This window comes from Netta rufina (assembly GCF_964035555.1).
Source record: "Netta rufina genome assembly, chromosome: Z".
Taxonomy (NCBI): Eukaryota; Metazoa; Chordata; class Aves; order Anseriformes; family Anatidae; genus Netta; species Netta rufina.
Genome location: NC_140126.1, coordinates 61,851,364 through 61,871,853, shown reverse-complemented (window position 1 = coordinate 61,871,853; position 20,490 = coordinate 61,851,364). Strand labels below are relative to the sequence as shown.

Below are 20,490 nucleotides of genomic sequence, written 5' to 3'. Positions count from 1 at the left end.
ATGAAGGGCTATAAAGATGATGGAGGAACTGGAGTGCATCACCTGTGAGGGAAGATTGGGAGAGCGAGGACTGTTCAGCTTGGAGAAGGGAAGGCCAAGGGAGATGTCCATTGGTCTGTCCTCCCACATGCCTGGTGACAGGATGAGGGGGAATGGGCTAAAGTTGCGCCAGGAGAGTTTTAGGTTGGATCTTAGGAAGAACTTCTTTACCGAAAGGGTTGTGAGGCATTGGAACAGGCTGCCCAGGGAAGTGGTGGAGTCACCATCCCTGGAGGTCTTTAAAAGACGTTTAGATGTAGAGCTCAGTGACATGGTTTAGTGGAGGACTTGGTAGTGTTAGGTCAGAGGTTGGACTCGATGATCCTGAGGTCTCTTCCAACCTAGAAATTCTGTGATTCTGTGAAATACCTGAAGGGAGAGAGCAAAGAGGATAGCGCCAGGCTCTTTCCAGTGGCGCCTAGTGCCAGGACAAAGAGGCACACCCACACACAGAGTAAATCTGGGAGAAAAAAAAAAAACCGTGATCTATTCCACTTTATTTTTCGATCTGAAGCACCCCCGCCGTTGCCTACATTTCCCAGAAGGCGGCGGCGGCCCCGTTCCACCGCCCCCTCCGACACCGCCCCCTCCGGCCCCATCCCCGTCCCCGAGCCCTGCCCGCAGCGGGGCCGTCCCGGCGGCGGGTGCGGGCAGCGCAGCGCAGCGCCATGGCGGCGGGGCTGCGGTTTGACGGCCGGGTGGTGCTGGTCACCGGCGCCGGAGGAGGTGAGCGGCGGCCCCGGCGGCGGCGGTGCTGGTGGCAGCGGGGGGCTCCCGGGGCCCTGCCGAGGGCCCGGCCGCGGCTGTGTGCGAGCGGCTCCGGGCGTTAGCAGCGCGTTGAGCCGAGGCGGGGAGGCAGGGAGGAAGGGAGCGGGGCTGCGGCAGGTGCCGGGGCTGCCCGGGGGGCTGCGGTCCCGTCCCGTCCCGTCCCGTCCCGATGTTGGTGGCCCGCTGGCCGCTCCCGGGCCGGGAGGGGAGCTCGGGGGCGTGCGGCTGCCCTGAGAGCCGCGCCTCGACCCGGGCGGCTCCGTGATGGCCATCTGGGAGTGCGAAGTTTGGGGTGGTTCTCAGCTGCTGGAGGAGTTTTGGTGGTTTTTCACGACCCTCCGAGGGCATGCTGTGTTTCCACAGTGAACTCCTCCCTTTTTTTTTTTTTTTTTTTTTTTAATGCCTTTGTGGAGCTGCGCGCACACACCAAGAACTCGTTTCTGGGCCCCAAACTGATAGAGAACCATTAGGGTTGGGAAAGACCTCCCAGATCATCTGGTCCAGCCACCCCCTACCACCCACTAAACCACGTCCCTGTGCACCACATGTCTTGTGGATAAGGCATGAGGAATTTTGTGGAAAGCACTGAGTGGTCAGATTCACGTCACTTGGGTGTCACTTGGCTGATACTTATCGCTTTCTCCTCAAGAGACATTGAGGCCAGGTTTTTGTGTGATGCTTTTCTGCTTTTCCCGGACCTGTACTGATGTGCTTCTTGCTAGGCAGCAAATGTTACTGAAGTAGATGTTAATTTCTTAGGTAATAGCGAAACTAATAAACAAAAACCTGTGTCAATAACAAAACTTCCAGAAACCAGCACATGGGGCAAAAATCGCTTGTCATAAGCATGGCTATTGCAAGGGTGTAAGCATGGCCCTTACACCCTTGTATTTCTAGTTTTAGGCTGATCGAAAATGGTTTGTTGATAGAGAAAACTGTTGTCGGATGTCTTATTTCACAGCAATTTTTTTTTGACGAATAGGTGATTAAATGTAAGCCAAGATAAAGGGAAGCTCTGTTAACTTCATGTTAGTTATTAGTTTGCTTCCATCTAGTTTACAACATTGTGGTTAGTATATACCGCTAATAGCATTGCTTGTTGACATTTTTTTTGAATGTCAGTGAACACACGAGAGCTGGGAATTTATTTGTATTGCTGATCCCTTTGTTTCAAAGTGAGACCTGTTTTTGCATACACAGGCATCTAAAAATACGATAGCTTTCACTTCGGGCAAATCGCCTATGAAGAATACATTGTACTTGCCTGTAATGCAGCACTGTCATTGTTGCTGCAATTCACACTACATATTTATTTATATATATTTTATTTTGAGATGAGCTTTGCCAGTTGAGAGCACTGGCACATTACCTGGATCTGTAAACCTCAGTCATTTGGCTTTTCAAAAAAAAGTTTTTTGAGGCCATGTTTATATCAAGCAGTACACGCACCTCAAGTGTTACTATCCCTTGCAGAGGCTCACAGGAGCCTTAAGGAAAGTTCAAAATTGGTGTTGTGAGTTTAGTGTATTTCAAAACAGTCTAAACAGTTCTGATGTTCTTTTTTTTTTCCTTTGAGAAATAGCATTGAATGTGTTGGGGAGGAACAAATAGCTACTATTGAGAAATACATGAGAAACCTTTTTCTGATTTTGTTTTTTTTTTATCATCTTTTGATCATTCAAATCTTAGTTTGAAATCTTCATCGTGAATTTCAATAGTGATTTTTGACTGATTCAGTGAATAATATCCGTGTGAGTAAATGGTTTGTTACTGCAAGTAACTAATGTTTAACACACCTAGAATGTAAATCAGAATAAAGGTGCAAAAGTCTTGCTTGAGTATGTGAGATAAAAATTACATTCTACTGTTACAGTAGGTAAACTATGTGTGTGTTTGGGTAGCTGTGGTACTAGGTGATTCCTTTGTACCGAAATACTTGGAGGAATTTTGTCACTACATCTTCTGTCACAGTTTTTTTTTTTTTTTTTTTTTTTTTGTTGGTTTGTAAGTTTCTTCTTCAAATCTTAAAGACTAACTTTAACCAGGAAAGTGTCTTATTCACTTTGAATGTAATTAATTAACTTGAAACATCCCCTCCTGCAAAGCTGTGTCAAGACATTAAATTTTCTGCTTTACCAATATATTTTTCTGTTGCAAAGACAGCAGCAGGTAGCTTTCCCTGATGGTTCTTCTGAGTGCAGTAACAAAAAGTAAGCATGGGCAATTTTTTTTTTCTCTTGACTGGAGGTTCTGTCAAGAATTTATCTGCTGATCTGCTTTTGTGCAACTTTAACTCCAGGGGGAAATGGAATTTTACTTAAAACCTGCAGGATTTTTCTGTTCATTTGGTGCATCTTTCTTCATGCATTTTATTTTGTTTCCAAAATTTAACTCTTTTTAAATTTTTTTTTTTAATAATTATTTTTAAACTAGGTTTGGGCAGAGCTTATGCACTCGCTTTTGCTGAAAGAGGAGCTTCAGTGGTTGGTAAGTTTTATCTTAACTAACTCGATCGAGATACTAACCTTTACCTTTTCACACGGCTGTTGTTCAATAATCTGTGCCCTTTCTAACAGTAACCTTTGTTATACAATAATTTTCTGTCTTATCTGATGCAATTTAAATTTTGCTTCAATGCTTTATTATGAAATAAGTTACCTGAGATTGTCCAAGAGCTTACTATTGTTGAAAAAAGTTTGAGTCAGATAATCGCCCTGACTTGTATTTCATCCGTATATACCAGTCTTTACTGTGAGTTGTAGACAAAGGGTATAATTTCAGGTGAGTACTGTTCATAATCTTTTAATATGACCATTCAGAAATGTGAATGTGTGTCTTCTGCTGCCTTCTCCCAGGAGAGTAAATATGTCAGAAGGTAGTGCAGTATTAGTTACCCCCCAGAAAACAAAATACCGTGAAAGTACACTGCACTGTTTCTTTTTTGCAAAGCATCGCACAAGGGCCATCAACTACAGTACTATATAGCTCTCAGTTGAGGATTTCTAATGGTTTCTTAGTTATTTGCTTCAGCTTTCTTTAGTTCTGCAAAGTGCTGTGTCACAATTCTGAAGGTTAAGCTATGTACTTGGGCACTCTCCAGAAGTGAGCCAGTGCCATCTCACTGCCTGTGAGGGGAATTTGTTCAGGTGTTGTTGCTGAGTTCAAGATTAAAAGCTTAAGCAGACTTTCTTGAGTATGGGCAAGAACTTGCTGATTTCTGCAGCTTTCAGATAAACATCCCAATCTCAATTTACAATAAATTTACAATAAATTTTCATAAAAAATATTAATTTTCCTTTCTTGATTAAAAATGAGAAGTCTTTCTGTAGACAACTTAAATTTTTTTTTTTTTGGTAATTTCTACTTTTGATATGTACCTTATTTACTGGGAATATGAGCACTTCATCTCTAGTTCTTATCTAACAAGCATTAGGTCACTAAAGTAGCCAAAATGTTTAATTGTATTGTTTCTGTGCAGTTAATACTGTTCTGACTTTCCAGAATGATCTGAGAGATCATTCGTATTACATTGCCTGGCTATACTCATATGGCCCTTTCCCTCATGGCCCTATTGCATAATACTTCAATCAGTAAGATAAGAATTGACTGTCTGTAAGGGAAACTTCTTGTCTCCCTCGGGAAATTGCACCTCTTCAGCTCATAGAGGAGTGCCTTGCTATTCCTCTATTTCCTTTACGTGCTTGTATTTATTTCTTTTTATTCTGTTCTCATGATTCAGACTGCATGCATTTGAGATGATCTATTTAGCTTGGAGGTTTTATTTCCTTTCTCTTTTGCATCGGTTCTGTAATGTACATGACAATGTTAGCTGTTAGCATGTTTTGTATTCTTTCTTTTGGCTTCAAGTATTGCACTTTTTTTTTTTTTTTTTTTTTTTTTAAATTCTTTCCATAGCTGACTTCTCCTGGGCTTTGGAAGACTCTTTCACTCACTTGGATTTTCTCCAGTGTTTCCACATCTTGCCTGAAGTACTGTACACAAAACTTAATACAGGATTCTAGATAAGACCTTTTTGGTTTGAGTAATAGGGAAAGATTTTGTCACGTGTTCTGCAAGCCATGTTCCTCTTTATATGCAGAATTAAGGAGAAAAAACAAAGCACAACGTGTATTTTGTGATGATACAGCAGACTCACAAGAATTGAATTTCACTATAGCCTGGTGCTTCAGGACTTGGAAGGTATGAAGCTGGAGTTCACCGTAGCAAAAGACAGTCATGTCAATCCATATTAATTTCAGGTTTTCTTAAAAATTCTTATTAAACCTGTTGAAATAATCTTTTTTTTTTTTTTTTTTTTTTGAAGTTCTTTGACCAAATGTAATGTGCATGTTTTTTTTTTTTTTCTTTCCCTAATGAATTCTGTGAACTTTTGTGACATGTAAATGCAGCTATCTATGGTGTTGGTACAGTGCAGCTGCTGTTAATGACGTGTGTGCCCCATTATGTAGAGCAGTCTGCAAACAAAGCAGCTCTCTGTGTCAGGTGGCCCTCTTTTCCCTAAAAGATCAGGATCTGAAGTTCCAGGGGAGCTCTTCTCCCTTTGTTCAGATCTCTTGATCTGTTCTATAGTGAAGTTCACCTGTAACACTGGCTACTCTATTAAGCAGGCAGAAAGTCTTCCCAGTCCTGTTTACAGTTCATGCAGTAGCTTTGGCAGTTTGACGAGAGACCGGAATTAATCACCTATAATTAGTACGATATCTCAATCTCTAAAATACAGTGACACAGTTGGAGGGGTAGCTTGGGCAAGGAAAATAAACTATGTGTATGGTGGGGAGAAAAATCAAAAGTTGTTTCACGTTATTTTTTTTAAATAATAGTGTATATCATACTACTTTAAAAAAACAAAAAACAAAAAACAAAACAAAAAAAAACCAAACAATAACATGACCTACTGTTCTTCTCTAATTGTCTGAATTTTTCAGCAGGATCCAGATGCTCCAGATTTTATGCATACTTCTTAAAACTTCTAGTGTGATAATGAGATAATCAGAGACAAGAAAGATTAACGATTAAAAAAATATTTCTTTGTGATGCACAGTGAATGATCTTGGAGGTGACTTCAAGGGATATGGCAAGAGCTCCTCAGCTGCCGACAAAGTTGTCAATGAAATCAGAGCAAAAGGAGGGAAAGCAGTACCCAATTATGGTATGTTATTCTTCCAGACTACTTTAATGCTTTATCTTTAGCTATAGTGGGCATCTTAAACGAAAAGCTAACACTGCTTAATAAAGGACTGCTGCTAGCTTGCCAATATCATGTAGACTAAATAGGTGAATGGTAAGTTGGAGCAAGGAGGCAGAGATGCTAAAAGCAAGTTCATAAAGGGTTTCCTAATTCATAATCTTCTATTAATAACCTTTTCTTTCATACACTTTCTCGGTATTGGATTACTGAAGAAGTGTCCAGCTGCAGTTACCAGAGGCAAAATGCAAATGGACTGTTCTTACTTGTTTGGCTTCTTGTTTTTCTTGCAGTGCCAAACATTGCAGCATTGAGACTTACTGAATGGAGTTTGCTTTAGGCCATATGCATTTGGTGACTAAATTTATTTTATGTTGGGGTTGTACACGATATGTTTTCTTAGCTGTGTGGAATTACCTATTAATGTCCTTGACTTTTAATGTTGGATTTACTTAAATTTATGCTTTTTTCTTATAGATTCAGTGGAAGATGGTGAAAAGCTTGTGAAGTCAGCACTTGAGGCTTTTGGGAGGATAGGTACAGTTGCTTAATTCTTACAACTTGTTTGCAAGTGCAGCAGCATTATAAACAGTGTAGTTAACAAGTGTATGAAGTACAGCATCATAGCAGTTGGTCTGTACTTACAAGCCCTTGATTTCATTAGATTGCAGGGACTTGCTGCTTTAAATATGAGTAGGCAACTTTTCTCTCCTGTTACTTTTTAGCAAATTTTAAAGCTTAATATAAAATTCTGCCCTGCAGAATTTTGATACTGAAGTAATGTTTAACAATTTCTGTATCGAAGCACAGAGCTCATCAATTATTATTAATTACGTAAAATTAAGATAAATAACTGAGCAGGAGAGTCAGATAGGCTCTGACATGTTTGGGAAGCTCTTTGCGTATGTGAAAATCAAAATGCTCTAACACAAAAAAGGAAAAAAACACCACCAACAAACAGCCATGCCTGAGCTATTTCATCCACCAAGTAAAGTTTCTCTTTTGCTTATGATTACCACTCCTTAACTGTGAAATTTATGTAGTTTTTTATGCTTAAATGGCTAATATTATATGTGATAAAAGCCAAGAAGATTCAAATTAAAAATGCGATAAAAGGTTATGGTTCAGATTTTTTTAGTGTCTGTACAACTCTAATGCTTCCAACTTTTGAGATTCACTTCAACAAAGATGGTGGCACAAACTGCGTAATTTGGAGTGCAGTGAAATACAAAGCAACGTGCAAAACAGAGCAGGATGGCTGCATCCTGCAAGTATTGTGTTCCTAGGTAGCCATCACTTCTCGACTTCTTTATCTGGCTTTTTTCTGTCAGTAGGCTGAGACTTGCCTGTACCTAGGCATTTAGTCTTAATCGTTGTGCAGTGGTAGAGTTTGCCTAAACAGAACAAGGAGAACAAGGAGCTATAGTATAGAATAGTAAAATAATGCATGAGTGCAGTGTTATGCTTGTCTATATGTATTTTATAGAGCTGCGAGAAAAATGGAAGTAACCTTGTATTTTGTCAGCATATTCACTAAGTTTTCTTTTTCTTTTTTTCCCTCTTTTCAGATATTGTTATAAACAATGCTGGGTAAGTAAACATGAAAATATCTTCCTGTATGATTGTGGGATGTTACTTTTGTGTAAACACTATTTCATCTTCCATTTTGGTTCTCCTGATTATGTTTTTTAGGATTCTAAGAGACCGGTCTTTTGTTCGGATAAGTGATGAAGATTGGGGTGAGTTGATAAACTGTGAAATTAACTTAATGTGTGAAACATGGAAGGTACATGTTTGTTCAGGCAAGAAAAGAGTGGGAAGGCTGTCTCTGCCAGATCAGAGAATTATTTTTGCCTTGAGAGATTAGTTATAACATGCTTGTGTTCACTTGTCTTGTGTTCAGCTTGCAAACCAGATCTGTGCTGCAGTGCATGGTAGGTGGGTGAGTTTCTCAAGGGAAAGAAAGGCCCTAGTTGCCCTTCTAGTTGCTGAGTGAAATAGAAAAAAGAGCCATGTGATAAACACAGTACAGTTTTTGTGAACAGAATGCATTCCTAGCACCAGCACTGACTGAATGCTAAACAGGGTTGAAAGACCCAGAACCAAAAACAGAGGAAAGAAAACTCACATGCCAAGAGACAGAAGAGAGCACGGGCAACCTCCAGTGAGTTGGTAGGTCCGCACTACTAAACTAGTAGAGTAGTCTTCTTTAAAAATGGTGTAGCTTTTGTAGGCCTTTCTTGACTCTGTTCAAGGGCAGGAATTTTGGATGCTTGTAAATTCTATACAGATCTCCATCCCAAGAGGAGGAAGGGGTGGTCAGTGTGTGTTCAGACAAACACTTCAAAATGGTCTTTAAAAAAGAAAACAAAACTAGCCTTTCTAGTCACAGTTTCAGAATGTGAAGAAAGAGTGTTTTTTGTCAAGAAGAAACAAATGTTGTATTTCAAATGTGCAGACAAAATCCTGGGTATATTAAATTACAATTAACTTGTTCCTAGATATAATTCATAGAATTCATTTGAGGGGATCCTTCCTTGTCACCCGAGCTGCATGGAATCATATGAAAAATCAGAAGTTTGGCAGGTAAAAATTTAAATGTCTTTTTTTTTTTTTTTTTTTTTTTTTTTTAAGTAAGACGTAGCAGTCTGATGCATGTCTTTATGTTAAAAAAGGAGTTTTGCATCAGTTCTGTCCTCCTGCCCCATCCACTTTTACAGGTTATGTCCACGTAGATGGTGATACCCAGTCAGGAGCTGTAGTGTTATAAAAATAACACTTCATTTCATTATTACTCACTAGAAATGTGTCTTAAATGCCTGTTACTGCAAGTCTGAGAGGTTCTTCTCCTGCTCTTTATACAGATGACAGGTGCATACACTTCTGCTTGTGGGTCTTAAGGGCTTGTTTTTTTTTTATTTCCTTTTGGGCAAAGGTGTTTGACGTAGAAGTCGTGGCATGTTGCCAGGCCCAGAGAGGGTGGTGAACAGAGTGGAATCCAGCTGGTGACCAGTCACCAGTGGTGTTCCCCAGGGGTCAGTGTTGGGGCCCATCCTTGTTAACGTCTTTGTTGATGACTTGGATGGGGGAATTGATTGTACCCTCAGTAAGTTTGCAGACAACACCAAGGTGGGGGGACGTGTTCATCTGCCGCAGGGTAGTAAGGCCTTGCAGAGGGACCTGGACAGGTTGGGTCAGTTGGCAGAGGCCAGTGGGATGAGGTTCAACACTGCTAAGTGCCGGATCCTGCACTTGGGGCACAACAATCCCAACCAGCGCTACAGGCTTGGGGCAGAGTGGCTCAAAAGCTGTGAAGAGAAAAGGGACCTGGGAGTGTTGGTCGATGCTTGCCCAAGTGGCCAAAAAGGCCGATGGCATCCTGGCTTGTATCAGGAACAGTGCAGCCAGCAGCACCAGGGAGGTGATCGTCCGTCTGTACTCTGCTCTGGTGAGGCTGCACCTCGAGTCCTGTGTTCAGTTTTGGGCCCTTCACATGGCCCAAAAGGACATGAAGGCCCTGAACGTGTCCAGAGAAGGGCTACAAAGATGGTGAAGGACCTGGAGCACAAGTCCTATGGGGAGTGGCTGAGGGAACTGGGGTTGTTTAGCCTGGAGAAGAGGAGGCTCAGGGGAGACCTCATTGCTCTCTGCAACTGCCTGAAAGGAAGGTGTGGGGAGCTGGGGGTCGGCCTCTTCTCACAGGTAACTAATGATAGGACTAGAGGGAATGGCCTCAAGTTGTGCTGTGGAGGTTTAAGTTGGAAATGAGACATTTCTTCTTAGAAAGAGCAGTCAGACACTGGGACGGGCTGCTCAGGGAGGCAGTGGAGTCACTGTCCCTGGGGGTGTTCAAGGAAAAGTTGCATGTGGTGCCTAGGGACATGGTTTAGTGGGTGATATTGGTGGTAGGGGGATGGTTGGACCAGCTGATCTTTGAGGTCTGTTCCAACCTTTATGATTCTTTGACTGTACGTGCTAAGTTTGTTTCTGTATGTTAGTTGAAAGGGTGCAGTGACTTCAGATCTTTATTTTTTCTGTTTTTGTTGCATTTATCAAAACAGTGATGGGATTATGTTAATCTTAACGGCAGTGCCCACATGCCGAAAGCTATATTAATTTCTTTATCATTCTGTGACCAAACTAGCATTCGTTCTCATTCCAGGGAACTAAAGTAGAATGGTGAGGGAAGAGATCAGCATGCAGAATACATGGGGAAAGTCTAGGAATTGCAACCATTTAGGATATGCTTCTCTGGGCTCCTTTTAGGTATTTGCTCAGGTAACAGTGGTACTTTGTACTTCTGCGGTTTATGTATAGATGTGTGCCATCTGCAAAATGCTTGTTTGGTATAGATTTTGTAACTTTTTTTGTCTTCGTGATATTGAGCCAACACTTGAGACATATCTCTTTATTAGATTAAGAACAGTGGGTTGTTGCCAGTGAGGCAAGTGAAAATAAAAGATGAAATAGATTTTGGTCCTAGATATACAATGGGCTTGTAGTAGACTCGAAGTGATTCTGATAAGGTTTCTTTTAAATGTGAAGGTGTAGACACTCTTTTTTCTTTTGGGTTCTGTTTTATAAGAAGACATGCAGCACAGTGTTATCTTGCCTCAGAACAGCTATAAATGTCAGTGACTTTAGATCTGTCTTGTGAACAGTTCAGTCATCTCCACAACCATAATGTTAGCGAACAGCAAAGGGCAAGACTTGGTGAACTTCTTTTGCTTATTTAATGCACATTAGGATTCTTTGAAGTTTTCTGTGAATTCAGTAAGAATGCTTTTTCGTATGTTACAAGGTAGATAAAAAGGTGAAGTCATTTTCAGTAAAGTTAGTTTTTCTGACTGCTGAAGTCATTTGTTATTAATATCGCCATTTGAAGTGCAGTTAGAGCAGGAAAAGAAAATACGTTCTTCTATGCCATAATTTTGTCACAAGTGTATATTCTTGTTTCACGGTATAACTCAGAAAGGCACATGCGTTTTTCTGCTATGACAACTCCTAAGGATTTGTCCAGTGTTTTGTATCAGTCAGACACTGAAAGGACATCTGATTGTTACCAAAAAAAGTGCTTTGATTCCTACTTCCACACTTTGGTAGAATACAGAAAATATAATGCCAAAGCTGGAAAGTACTGTTGTGAAGAATTAAACAACTTGAAGTCATGTAACTTCTCTTTCTTTTCCCTTAAGGATAATTATGACTTCCTCAGCTGCTGGAATTTATGGAAACTTTGGTCAGGCCAACTACAGTGCTGCAAAACTTGGCCTTTTGGGTCTTTCGAACACAATTGCAATTGAAGGCCGGAAGTACAACATCCACTGCAACACCATTGCTCCTACTGCTGGATCCAGACTGACCCAGACTGTCATGCCACAAGGTGAATTATTTAAGGTGTATGTGTGCAGACATTTTTTCAGTGGATTGAAGAACAGCTAAGTTTCTTATTAGAAAATGCAAATCTTTTGCACTTGAGAAACTGCTAATTCATTATTCTACTGTCTTTTGGTCTTTGGACTGTCAACTGACCGGTTGTTGTAAGGAATCCTTATTTTCTGCTATAGGATACGAAGCAATTTTTGTAATTTGCAAACGCAATTTCATGTAGCAAGGCTTTTTAATTACAGTCTCTTCCAAGATCCTCCCTGATGTAGTGAAAAGGCTTGTTTGTTTTGTTAGATGTAGAATGATGTATGTGCATAGGGGGTCTGAACTTCCAGTATTGTCTGATTTACAAATACCATTTTTAAACAACATGTTGTGTGTGTGCTCCTTTGTTTCGTGATCAGCAGCATGCAATAATGAGCAGAGTTACCTAGTATGTTTTTCTGTATTGCACAGCTAATAATCTTTGAGTACTTGAACAAGTTTTAATAGAGCGTTGCACTAAGAAGTCACTATATGTGTATACTGACTAGTGTGTTACGAGATTCAGCTGTGTGTAAAGTATAAATTTAGGATAGAGTGACTAATTTCTTTGGTAAATGACCAGAGAAACAAAAAGCAGTCAAAGCAAGAAAACTCTGTAAAAAGAAATTGCTTTCAGAAAGTCTTCTAGTCAGCTTATTTCATCCCCCAGCCCTACTTCTTTTGCCTAGTGACAGGGAAAGTTCAAAGCTAGCAGAATCATTACGTTTTTCAGACTGACATAGAGTATAGCAAAGAGTAATATATTTTGTATAGTTATACGTAGGTTGAATACATGGTTTTGTTTAACTAGTTAAGTCCTATGTAAAGCATCCTGCTTTAGGTCTAAATAGTCCAAGTGATCAGAAAATCTGGTGTCTCTATAGGTTGTCAGTGCCATGGATTTATTGCACTTACCTAAGCGTCACATATGTGAGCTTACAGCCCAGAGCTCTTGAAGTTTAAAGAGGTGTTCGCTAGCCGGAATTCCCCGAAGACTTTTTACGTAAAGCGATAAAACTGTCTCCTAATTTTCTTTCTCAGTCATTTTAAGATGAATGAGATTAGGTCCCATAAGATGACTGCAGCTCTGATTGCTTACTCCATACCTGGTTCCCTCTCTCCCTATCCTGTTTTTCGAATGCTCTTGAGAGGTTTAGACTCCAGTGCTTCAAAAATATTTTCTTATGTCTTGTAAAATTATCCTTGGAAGCTTAGTTAGTACTTCCCTGTCATCCATTCTTAAATGTCTGCAAGCAACTATGCTGTAGTATTACAACAGTTGTGTATGTTCAACTTAGTCTATTTAGTTTTGTTCTTGCTAGAGTTGTACAAAAGTTTGCATCTTTTTCCTTTTTTAAAAAAAAAAATTACCACCTAATTCTGTATTTAATAATGGATTAATAGCATTAGTGATGGCACTTAGCGTTAACTTCTGACACTAAATGGTGTGTGGCATGAAATGCGGTACTTTAGAAAACCTTACAGCTTTTGTTATGTACTTAAAAATAATCATATTAAATGGAGTTCTGTCTCCTGTTACCTTTGTAGAACTTCAAAAAATAAACTTCTGTTACTTCACCTTTGCTGTTAAGGAAGTGTGGGTAATGCCAAACTTTTCCAGCTCTTATCTCTGAGAGTGTATTTGAAAACGCTAGCTGACCTTTAGCTCAGCTACAGTTACATATCTATTACTTTTGAAAGAAAAGTATTCTGTAAGCTGAAAAAGGAAGCTGAACAAATTCGATTATGCTTTTCAGAAAGTGGGTAGAATGCATGCTAAGAGCTGCCTAGACAACAAATTTTGGTCCATGACAATTTTTCCATTTTAAGATTTTCTTCCATGCCACGTAACCATGTAAATCCAAAGAAATCGATTGATACATAAATTTAGCTGGGCTTATAATTCCCAATATATCCCTTAGAAACCTTGACATTTACAAACGTGATGTTTCTCAGATCAGCAGCTGCAATTCTTTTCACATTCTCTTATTTATAACTCCATAACAAATAGAAAGGGAAATTGCTCAGATACGTCTCTGTGAGTATCTTTTGTCTGTCTGGCTTGCCCTTGTTTGAGGTTGCCAGCAAGATGGAAATATAGCAAGGTTTGATGAAAACATATTGTATTTCTAATTTATGATTTTCCCCCTCAAATTTATTCCAGATCTGATCGATGCTTTCAAACCAGAGTATGTTGCTCCATTAGTTCTTTGGCTTTGTCACGAGAGCTGTATGGAGAATGGCGGTCTGTTTGAGGTAATTTTTCATTCTTTCTTTTTTCTGCTCCTTCCTGCCACCCACCTCTTTCTCTGTCCCAGCTGCAAACTGATATTTGCTTTAGTCTCTGCAGTCTTAACCTTTTTTTGCTGAAACTGAATTAACATGGGAAAAAACACATACTCAAAGCACGGATAGAAACATTCACCTTGTGGTGCTGTTTATGACAGGTAAGTCAGATAACAGCAAAGTTATCAAATTCTGGTGTGAGCTCAGATATACTGATTGATCGCTACAATTCTTATTGTAACCTTATATGTTTGAAAACATACCAAAGCAACAACTTCAAAAGGAAATTTGTGTTTTTATAAATCATTCAAACACAGAAATCAACTTGCAGGAAGGATGAATTATTTATGAAACACACAGGTACTTTTGTCATATTGCTAGCTCATAAATTGGGTGGAAGATGTTGTCATGTTCTTAAAATTTTGTTGCTTATATTCCATTATTAACATTCAGTTAGTGGCAGTTCAGAAATTTTTATTATGTTGATTTTGTTCTGAAGTATACTTTTGTTTTCTTGCCTCATGAAAAGTTTGCGTAGTTATATGGTAAGTGGATGATTTTTCTTCTTCTTAACAGGTGGGAGCTGGATGGATTGGAAAATGTAAGTACATTTTATTGCAAGATGAATTTTGGTTTCTGAATTGACAGCAAGCAAAAGTATGCAGACTTTGCTGTTAACCTCTGCTTAAGACATTTCAATTTAGGCATAGAAAATAAGCAAAGATCTAGCATTCTCAGGGAATTGGTTATTTTAAATACAAGTTACAAATTTTGCTATACATGGAGGAAGCTGGTAGCTTAAGAAGGGGTTCTGTTATGATTTGAGCTGATTAGTAGTAATTGGAAACGTGCCTGACTAGTCTTTAATTCTTGGATCAAAGGCTATAGCTGCAGTTAAGATTTTTTTTTTTTTTTTGGAGGGGGGGGGGTCCTAAGTGTACATTTCTGCCTCGTCTCGATTCTTTCAATTTTTCATGGTATAAATGTAGCACATACTGGCAAACAGGCTGTGTCTTAGATGTTTTTCACCTGTGTTTATACTGTTGTAAAAATGCTAGTGATACACATTAACAGTTGGAAGTGATTTGTCTTCTAATAACTGGTAGCTATGCCAGTGAGTGACTCCAGTAACTAGCTTAAATATGCAAGTCAAGAAAATTCACAGATAGTGCTGAGTGCTTACCAGGTGGAAAACTTCATTCAGTCTGTGAAATGTCTTTCCTAAAGACATTTGTTGACCCTAATCCTGACATTATTTTCCTAAACTGTTAAGGGATTTTCCAGTGTACATGAATATCATGAGTTGGAAGGGCCATTTAATTCAAAAAGTGCTCTCTCCTTTTTTCAAAACGTGTTTTGTCCACTTCGGGGAAGAAGAAAAATGAACAAAAAAGTGGATTTTGTGTATTTCTCACTAACTGTAGATGTTTTTATGGCAGTGGAATAGCTTTTTCTGTATTAAATAGATTGAAAAAATTGGGGCAGCAAACCTCTTGCTGCTCTCCACAAGGAGCTGACTTTTGATGCAGCTGAATGTCTCTGGCTTCTCCTCATATCCATGGTCAAAAGTAAATACCATCCTTTATCATAATAATGGCTCCTGTTCCTGTCCCTAAAATGAAAGCAGGTTGCTAATGAGGTTTATTCATTGTCTACTGATAACTAAAAGCAAAAACAACATGACAGTTTAAGGATTAATTGCAGCCTTGGGAACCTGTATCCTCCCAGAGCTGATTTCATGTTAGCTTTAACAGTTTCTCTCAAATGGCAGTATTGACATATGACTGCAGGGACCATTTAGAGATGCTGACTACTGGTATAAACATTCTAACATAGAAAATGAATCTTTTTCACATTTTCCATATAGTTTTCCAATGTTTTCAGGAGATTCCTAACTAGTAGTAGCCAAAATCATATCAGAAAAGAATGTCTGTAGGTGCATACTAGCTACAGTATTTCACTAGACAGAATCTGAAAACTGATGTAATAGCATCTGTAAAAAGCAGTCTGTTGTTGGCTTTAATGAAATTTACAACCAGTGCTATTACTGTTCTAAATGCTAGTGAAAACCAGTGAGTCGTTTTAGTCCAGCTCTATGTTATACTGGTGAGTTAGATTTGAGTGCATTTAACCTTTCCTCTCTTACAGTCTTGAAAGTAGTGGCCTAGATGAAAAGTGCTCTGAAGAAATTAAATGTTCTTTCTGTTTGTTTCTTGCTGTGACAGACAGCTTGAACTCTGTTCAATGTCTCCCATTTCTGTTCTCTTAATTAGTGCGCTGGGAGCGATCCTTGGGTGCTATTGTCAGAGGAAAGGATCAGCCAATGACTCCTGAAGCAGTGAGAGACAAGTGGGAGAAAGTCTGTGACTTTGATAACGCCAGCAAGCCCAGAAGTATCCAAGGTAAAACAGACTGTAATAATGTAGAAAGTCAGGGCAAGAAAACTTTGAAGAGAACATTTTCTTAACAGACACTTGCAAAAACTTTACTTCTAATAAATAGTCTAAAGAACCATTTAGTTCTTTTGTAAATATGTCAATCATGTACAATTTCAGTTCAGTTAGATCTTTTAAAGGCAACTTAGGTGTTTTTATCTGTAGAATTAAGACAGCCATCTTAAGAGTCAGTTTTCTAACAAGGTGACGTTACTGTCACTTGGTGTACTGCAGCCAGATTACAGGCAGTGTGTTGTTTGATTAGACACAAATACAGGTAGTAGCAGCATAATAGAGAGGTTATACATGCTTTTCAGTCCTTAAATCTTGGTTTGTGTTAGCCTTTTCCATACGGAAAAGTTCTTCTGGTTAAGAAGTCATTTGGTATCAACAGCAAAGCGCCTTCTTGGACAACATCAACCCCTTTGCTAGTGACCAAGATGACTGTGTCTTTGAGTGCTTTCTTTCTTTCCTTCCATTGTTCCTTGTTTCTTTTTTTTTCTTTTTTTTTTCTTTTTTTTTTTTTTCCAAAATGACACTGATCTTTCCTGATATCATACTTGCTTCCCTTTCATATTCCAAGCTTTCTTTGTCTTTCTTGTCTGTCTGACCTGTTTCTAGTAAATACTTGCCATAGTTTAGTTTGTATGGTTTATTTTTTCTATGACTGCTTACTGAGACTTCTCAAGATGTTAGTTACCTTTACTGTTCATTAATATGTTACATGTGCTTAGTATCCCTGATTTTTTTATAAATGTGGTTATTTAGGCCAATAATTTGAGTATTTGTCAAATTAGGAAATGACAGTGTATACATGTAGGGGGAGAAAGAGGTATCTGTATGTACAATGCTGATTGAATTTCAGAGATTTTTAGATTGCTAAGAAGCTCAGTAGATGTTTAAGATGTTGGTCTTAAAATCTGCTAACGGATTATATTAAAACTTCAGGGATATGTTTTCTATCTGCCTGAAACAAAACCAGAGTAGCAGACTGTCCTTTATCTTGGATCTTGGTGGAGGAATGTAACCAGCAATATATTAGTTCATTGTCAACTTGCTGATTGTTTTCACTGATCTTCCGTTGCAGAAGTCCCATTTTCAAATGTATTTGAGTTTATAAATGTTCTTCCCTTTGTGGAATGGTATCTTAAAAAAAAATGTAATTCCAGCTTTATATCGTCTGATCTGTTCTCCAACCTGTCACATAAAATATATAATTTTTATTAGTTGCAGGCAAAAACAAATGTTGTAGAGAAACAGGTGTAGGTGGGAATTTCTTTTGCTTCAGCTTAAGCACTGTATATGATAGCATCTTCCTCTCGATGCTATCTGGAGATAAAAAAAAAAAAAAAAAAAAAAAAAAAGAATTTTGACTCCTGAAGTAGTCATACTTACAGTACTACATAACAGGTTTCTGCATTTTCTTACAATTTTCTTACATTGTTAGTCTGAGTCTCCTATGCAGTGTACATGCATTAGCTTCTGTTTTGTTATGAAGTTAGACTAAATACAACATTGTCATTTCACTGACATCAAGCCAGAGATGCTGCTAGGATAAATGAAATAATTTGTGTTAATTCCATGTATATAAGAATTATCAGAACGGTTGAGTAAAATGTTGAAGACATTGTCTGAATAGATTTAATTTTTCAGTTCTATACAAAAAGTTTTTCATACTGTCAATATTTCAACTTTATTGCTTGAAGGCACTCAAGTGTTAAATTAGGGAAACTAATTAGAATACTTGCCTTAAAAATGGAATGCCACAATACCTAGTATCTGCAAGTTAAAATGCTCCCAGAAGATTTCATTAATTTAAGTAACTTGCTGGGAAAAGCAATCATGTATTAACCATTATGTGTAATTATAAAGAAAAAAATACTAATTAGATAAAGTATTTGCCTGTAATATACTATAAAAATTGAATAATCAGAGATGTTAATCTTGATTCATAATGCGAACATGCTGGCAAGAGTGCTTTCAATCTCATTCATTGTAGTTTGCAAAAACTAGGAGCATTGTGTATTTTGGTTTTGTTTTGAAAGATAACGTCTCCTACATCTGCACCAACTATATTTAAATTACTTGGATTTGTTTTTTTAACATAGAATTCTCTTTTTTTGCAAGCAAAAGGTGAAGTCATTCTAAATGAAAGGCTCAGCATATAATGTATCATGCATCTAGAATACTTTCTAGCAAAACACTCATTTGGTGTATAACTAGAGCATGTTCCTAGTTGTGTATTTCAGCTAAGGGTGTTTTGCTGGTGGTATACAAATACTGAATGCTAAATGGAAATGCTGCCTCATCTTCCTGTTACAGTAGTGGTCTTTTAAGAAGCAAAATGATTGGATTCTTTTTCCTTAAAACCAGCTTAAGTGAAAATAGGAACTTCCTTTTCCACCTTTTTTGAGTTTAAGCCCTTCTTCAATTTCTAAGCTTAGTTTGTTCTCTCAGGATGTAAACTGAGTCAAGCTAAAAAAAAAAAAACAACTCTTGCTTGTGTACCAGCATGTGATTTTTACAGGGCTTGAACTGTGTAAAACTAATAGGAAATAGCTAATTGTCACTAAAGTTAGCAGTTCATTTTTGATTCAGTAGCTCTTTGTTTAGTGTTCATGATAAGGGGCACAGTAAAGTGAACTTCCTTGGTAGTCATCCCATATCTTTTTCTAGAGCAGCTGCTGATTGTGCGGTAGTCCTTGCCTCCTCCTACCCCAAAAGTTGACGTGAAGTAACAGACTATGCCTGTCTTTGCACTTTGCTTTTAATGCCTTAAGTGGCTTTCTTTGTTCATTGTAGCCGTTCTTTAAACTTTATAGGCTTATTACTTTATGTACTCGGAGAAGTTCTGGCAGTTCCTTTTGTACTTCCAAACAGTTTCAGGTATAGTCTTGTTAACTAGCAAAAGGTACAACTACTTGCACAATCCCTACATGATGTCTTGCCTAAGGAAGCTGAAGAAATTGAAGATACAGTTTTGCTGTTACGTCTTCTCCCACATTTTCTTTACCAGTATTGGAAGGTAAGCATCTGTTTAACCCAAGATGAAAATGCCATTGCCTCGGAGGCAGCAGTGAATCTGCAGTAACTTGTGTTAGGGCTTTTTCCTAACTTAGATTATGTTACTTTCTTACTAATATTAATACTGAAATCATTTTAGCTTATTTTCTATTTCAGAACAAGCTAGAAGTCTTTCAAGAAAATAAGCAGAGCATAATCTGAGTCTTAAGATTAGGAAAAAGAATGAAGTTACAGTGACTTTCTACCTTCCTGTCAGTCAGCCAAGCCACTGCAACCAACACTCTTAGGCAGCAACAATTGCAAAATGTGACTGGCTTAGCTTGTACTATAGAAGGTTTGATCAATGTCATTTACAGCTGTCTCTAGCCCGCTGACAAATTTGTCAAGGTAACATGATCCCATGTTTTGAGATACTGAGAGGTCCTGGACCTCTCTGCATAAAGACAGAATTAGATGTGATGCAGAAGCTTCTGAATGTGTGGTCGCGTACAGCCGGTCACAGTTGCATGTTACAATGTGCAGTGTTATGCTTCTATTGCCTCTCACAGAGCTAGATCTGGTAGCCCTTGCCCCCACAAAGCACTACGTGCTCTTGTGTTCACACAGAATTATAGAATGACACAATTACCTAGGTTGCGAAAGACCTTCAAGACCATCAAATCCAACCGTCAGCCTGACCTATGTGTCCTGTCACTAAACCATATTCCATTATAGCCGTGCCTCTTAAAAACCTTCAGGGATGAGGACACCGCCACCTGCCTGGGCAGCAAGTTCCAGTGCTTGGCCATTCTCTCCATGAAGAAAATCTTTGAAATGTTCAAACTAAACTTCCCCTTATGCAACTTATTTTTTCACATCCCATCACTTGACACCTGAGAAACGAGTCCAGCCTCCTTGTGGGTACTTGCAGAGAGGGAGGTCTCCCCTTAAGTGTCATACTCTCCAGGCTGAACAGCCTCAGTTCTCTCAGCCACTCCTTGTATGTCTCATTTTCTTGTCTCTTCACCAGCTTCATTGTCCTCTGTATATGCTTGAGCAACTAAATGTGCTTCTTTTAGTGAGGGACCCAAAACTGAACACAGTATTAGAGGTGTGGTCTCACCAGTGCTGTGTACAAGGGGATGGTTGCGTCCCTAGTCCTGCTGGCTGTGCTACTTCTGGTGCAGGCCAGGATGCCCTTGGCTTTTCTGATCACATGGGCACGCTGCTGGCTCACTTTCAGCTGGCTGTCAACCAGCACCTCCGGGTCATTTTCTGCTGGGCAACTTTCCCACTCTTTCCCAGGCCTATACCACTGCATGGGGTTGTTATGACCCAAGT

The 20,490-nt window shown here is 39.0% G+C and overlaps 1 protein-coding gene across 1 annotated transcript in view; it reads left to right on the top strand.

The window, feature by feature from the left end:
* Nucleotides 1–641: 641 nt before the first annotated feature.
* Nucleotides 642–20,490, top strand: part of HSD17B4 (hydroxysteroid 17-beta dehydrogenase 4) — a 60,905-nt gene continuing 41,056 nt past the window's right edge. The window contains exons 1-11 of the mRNA XM_084305480.1: nucleotides 642–765; nucleotides 3,241–3,294; nucleotides 5,870–5,977; nucleotides 6,491–6,550; nucleotides 7,582–7,603; nucleotides 7,706–7,752; nucleotides 8,515–8,599; nucleotides 11,209–11,396; nucleotides 13,590–13,681; nucleotides 14,288–14,312; nucleotides 15,985–16,113. Of these exons, the coding sequence (XP_084161606.1) occupies nucleotides 708–765; nucleotides 3,241–3,294; nucleotides 5,870–5,977; nucleotides 6,491–6,550; nucleotides 7,582–7,603; nucleotides 7,706–7,752; nucleotides 8,515–8,599; nucleotides 11,209–11,396; nucleotides 13,590–13,681; nucleotides 14,288–14,312; nucleotides 15,985–16,113 (868 nt within the window). The 5' untranslated portion in view covers nucleotides 642–707. The remainder of the gene's footprint in view (nucleotides 766–3,240; nucleotides 3,295–5,869; nucleotides 5,978–6,490; nucleotides 6,551–7,581; nucleotides 7,604–7,705; nucleotides 7,753–8,514; nucleotides 8,600–11,208; nucleotides 11,397–13,589; nucleotides 13,682–14,287; nucleotides 14,313–15,984; nucleotides 16,114–20,490) is intronic.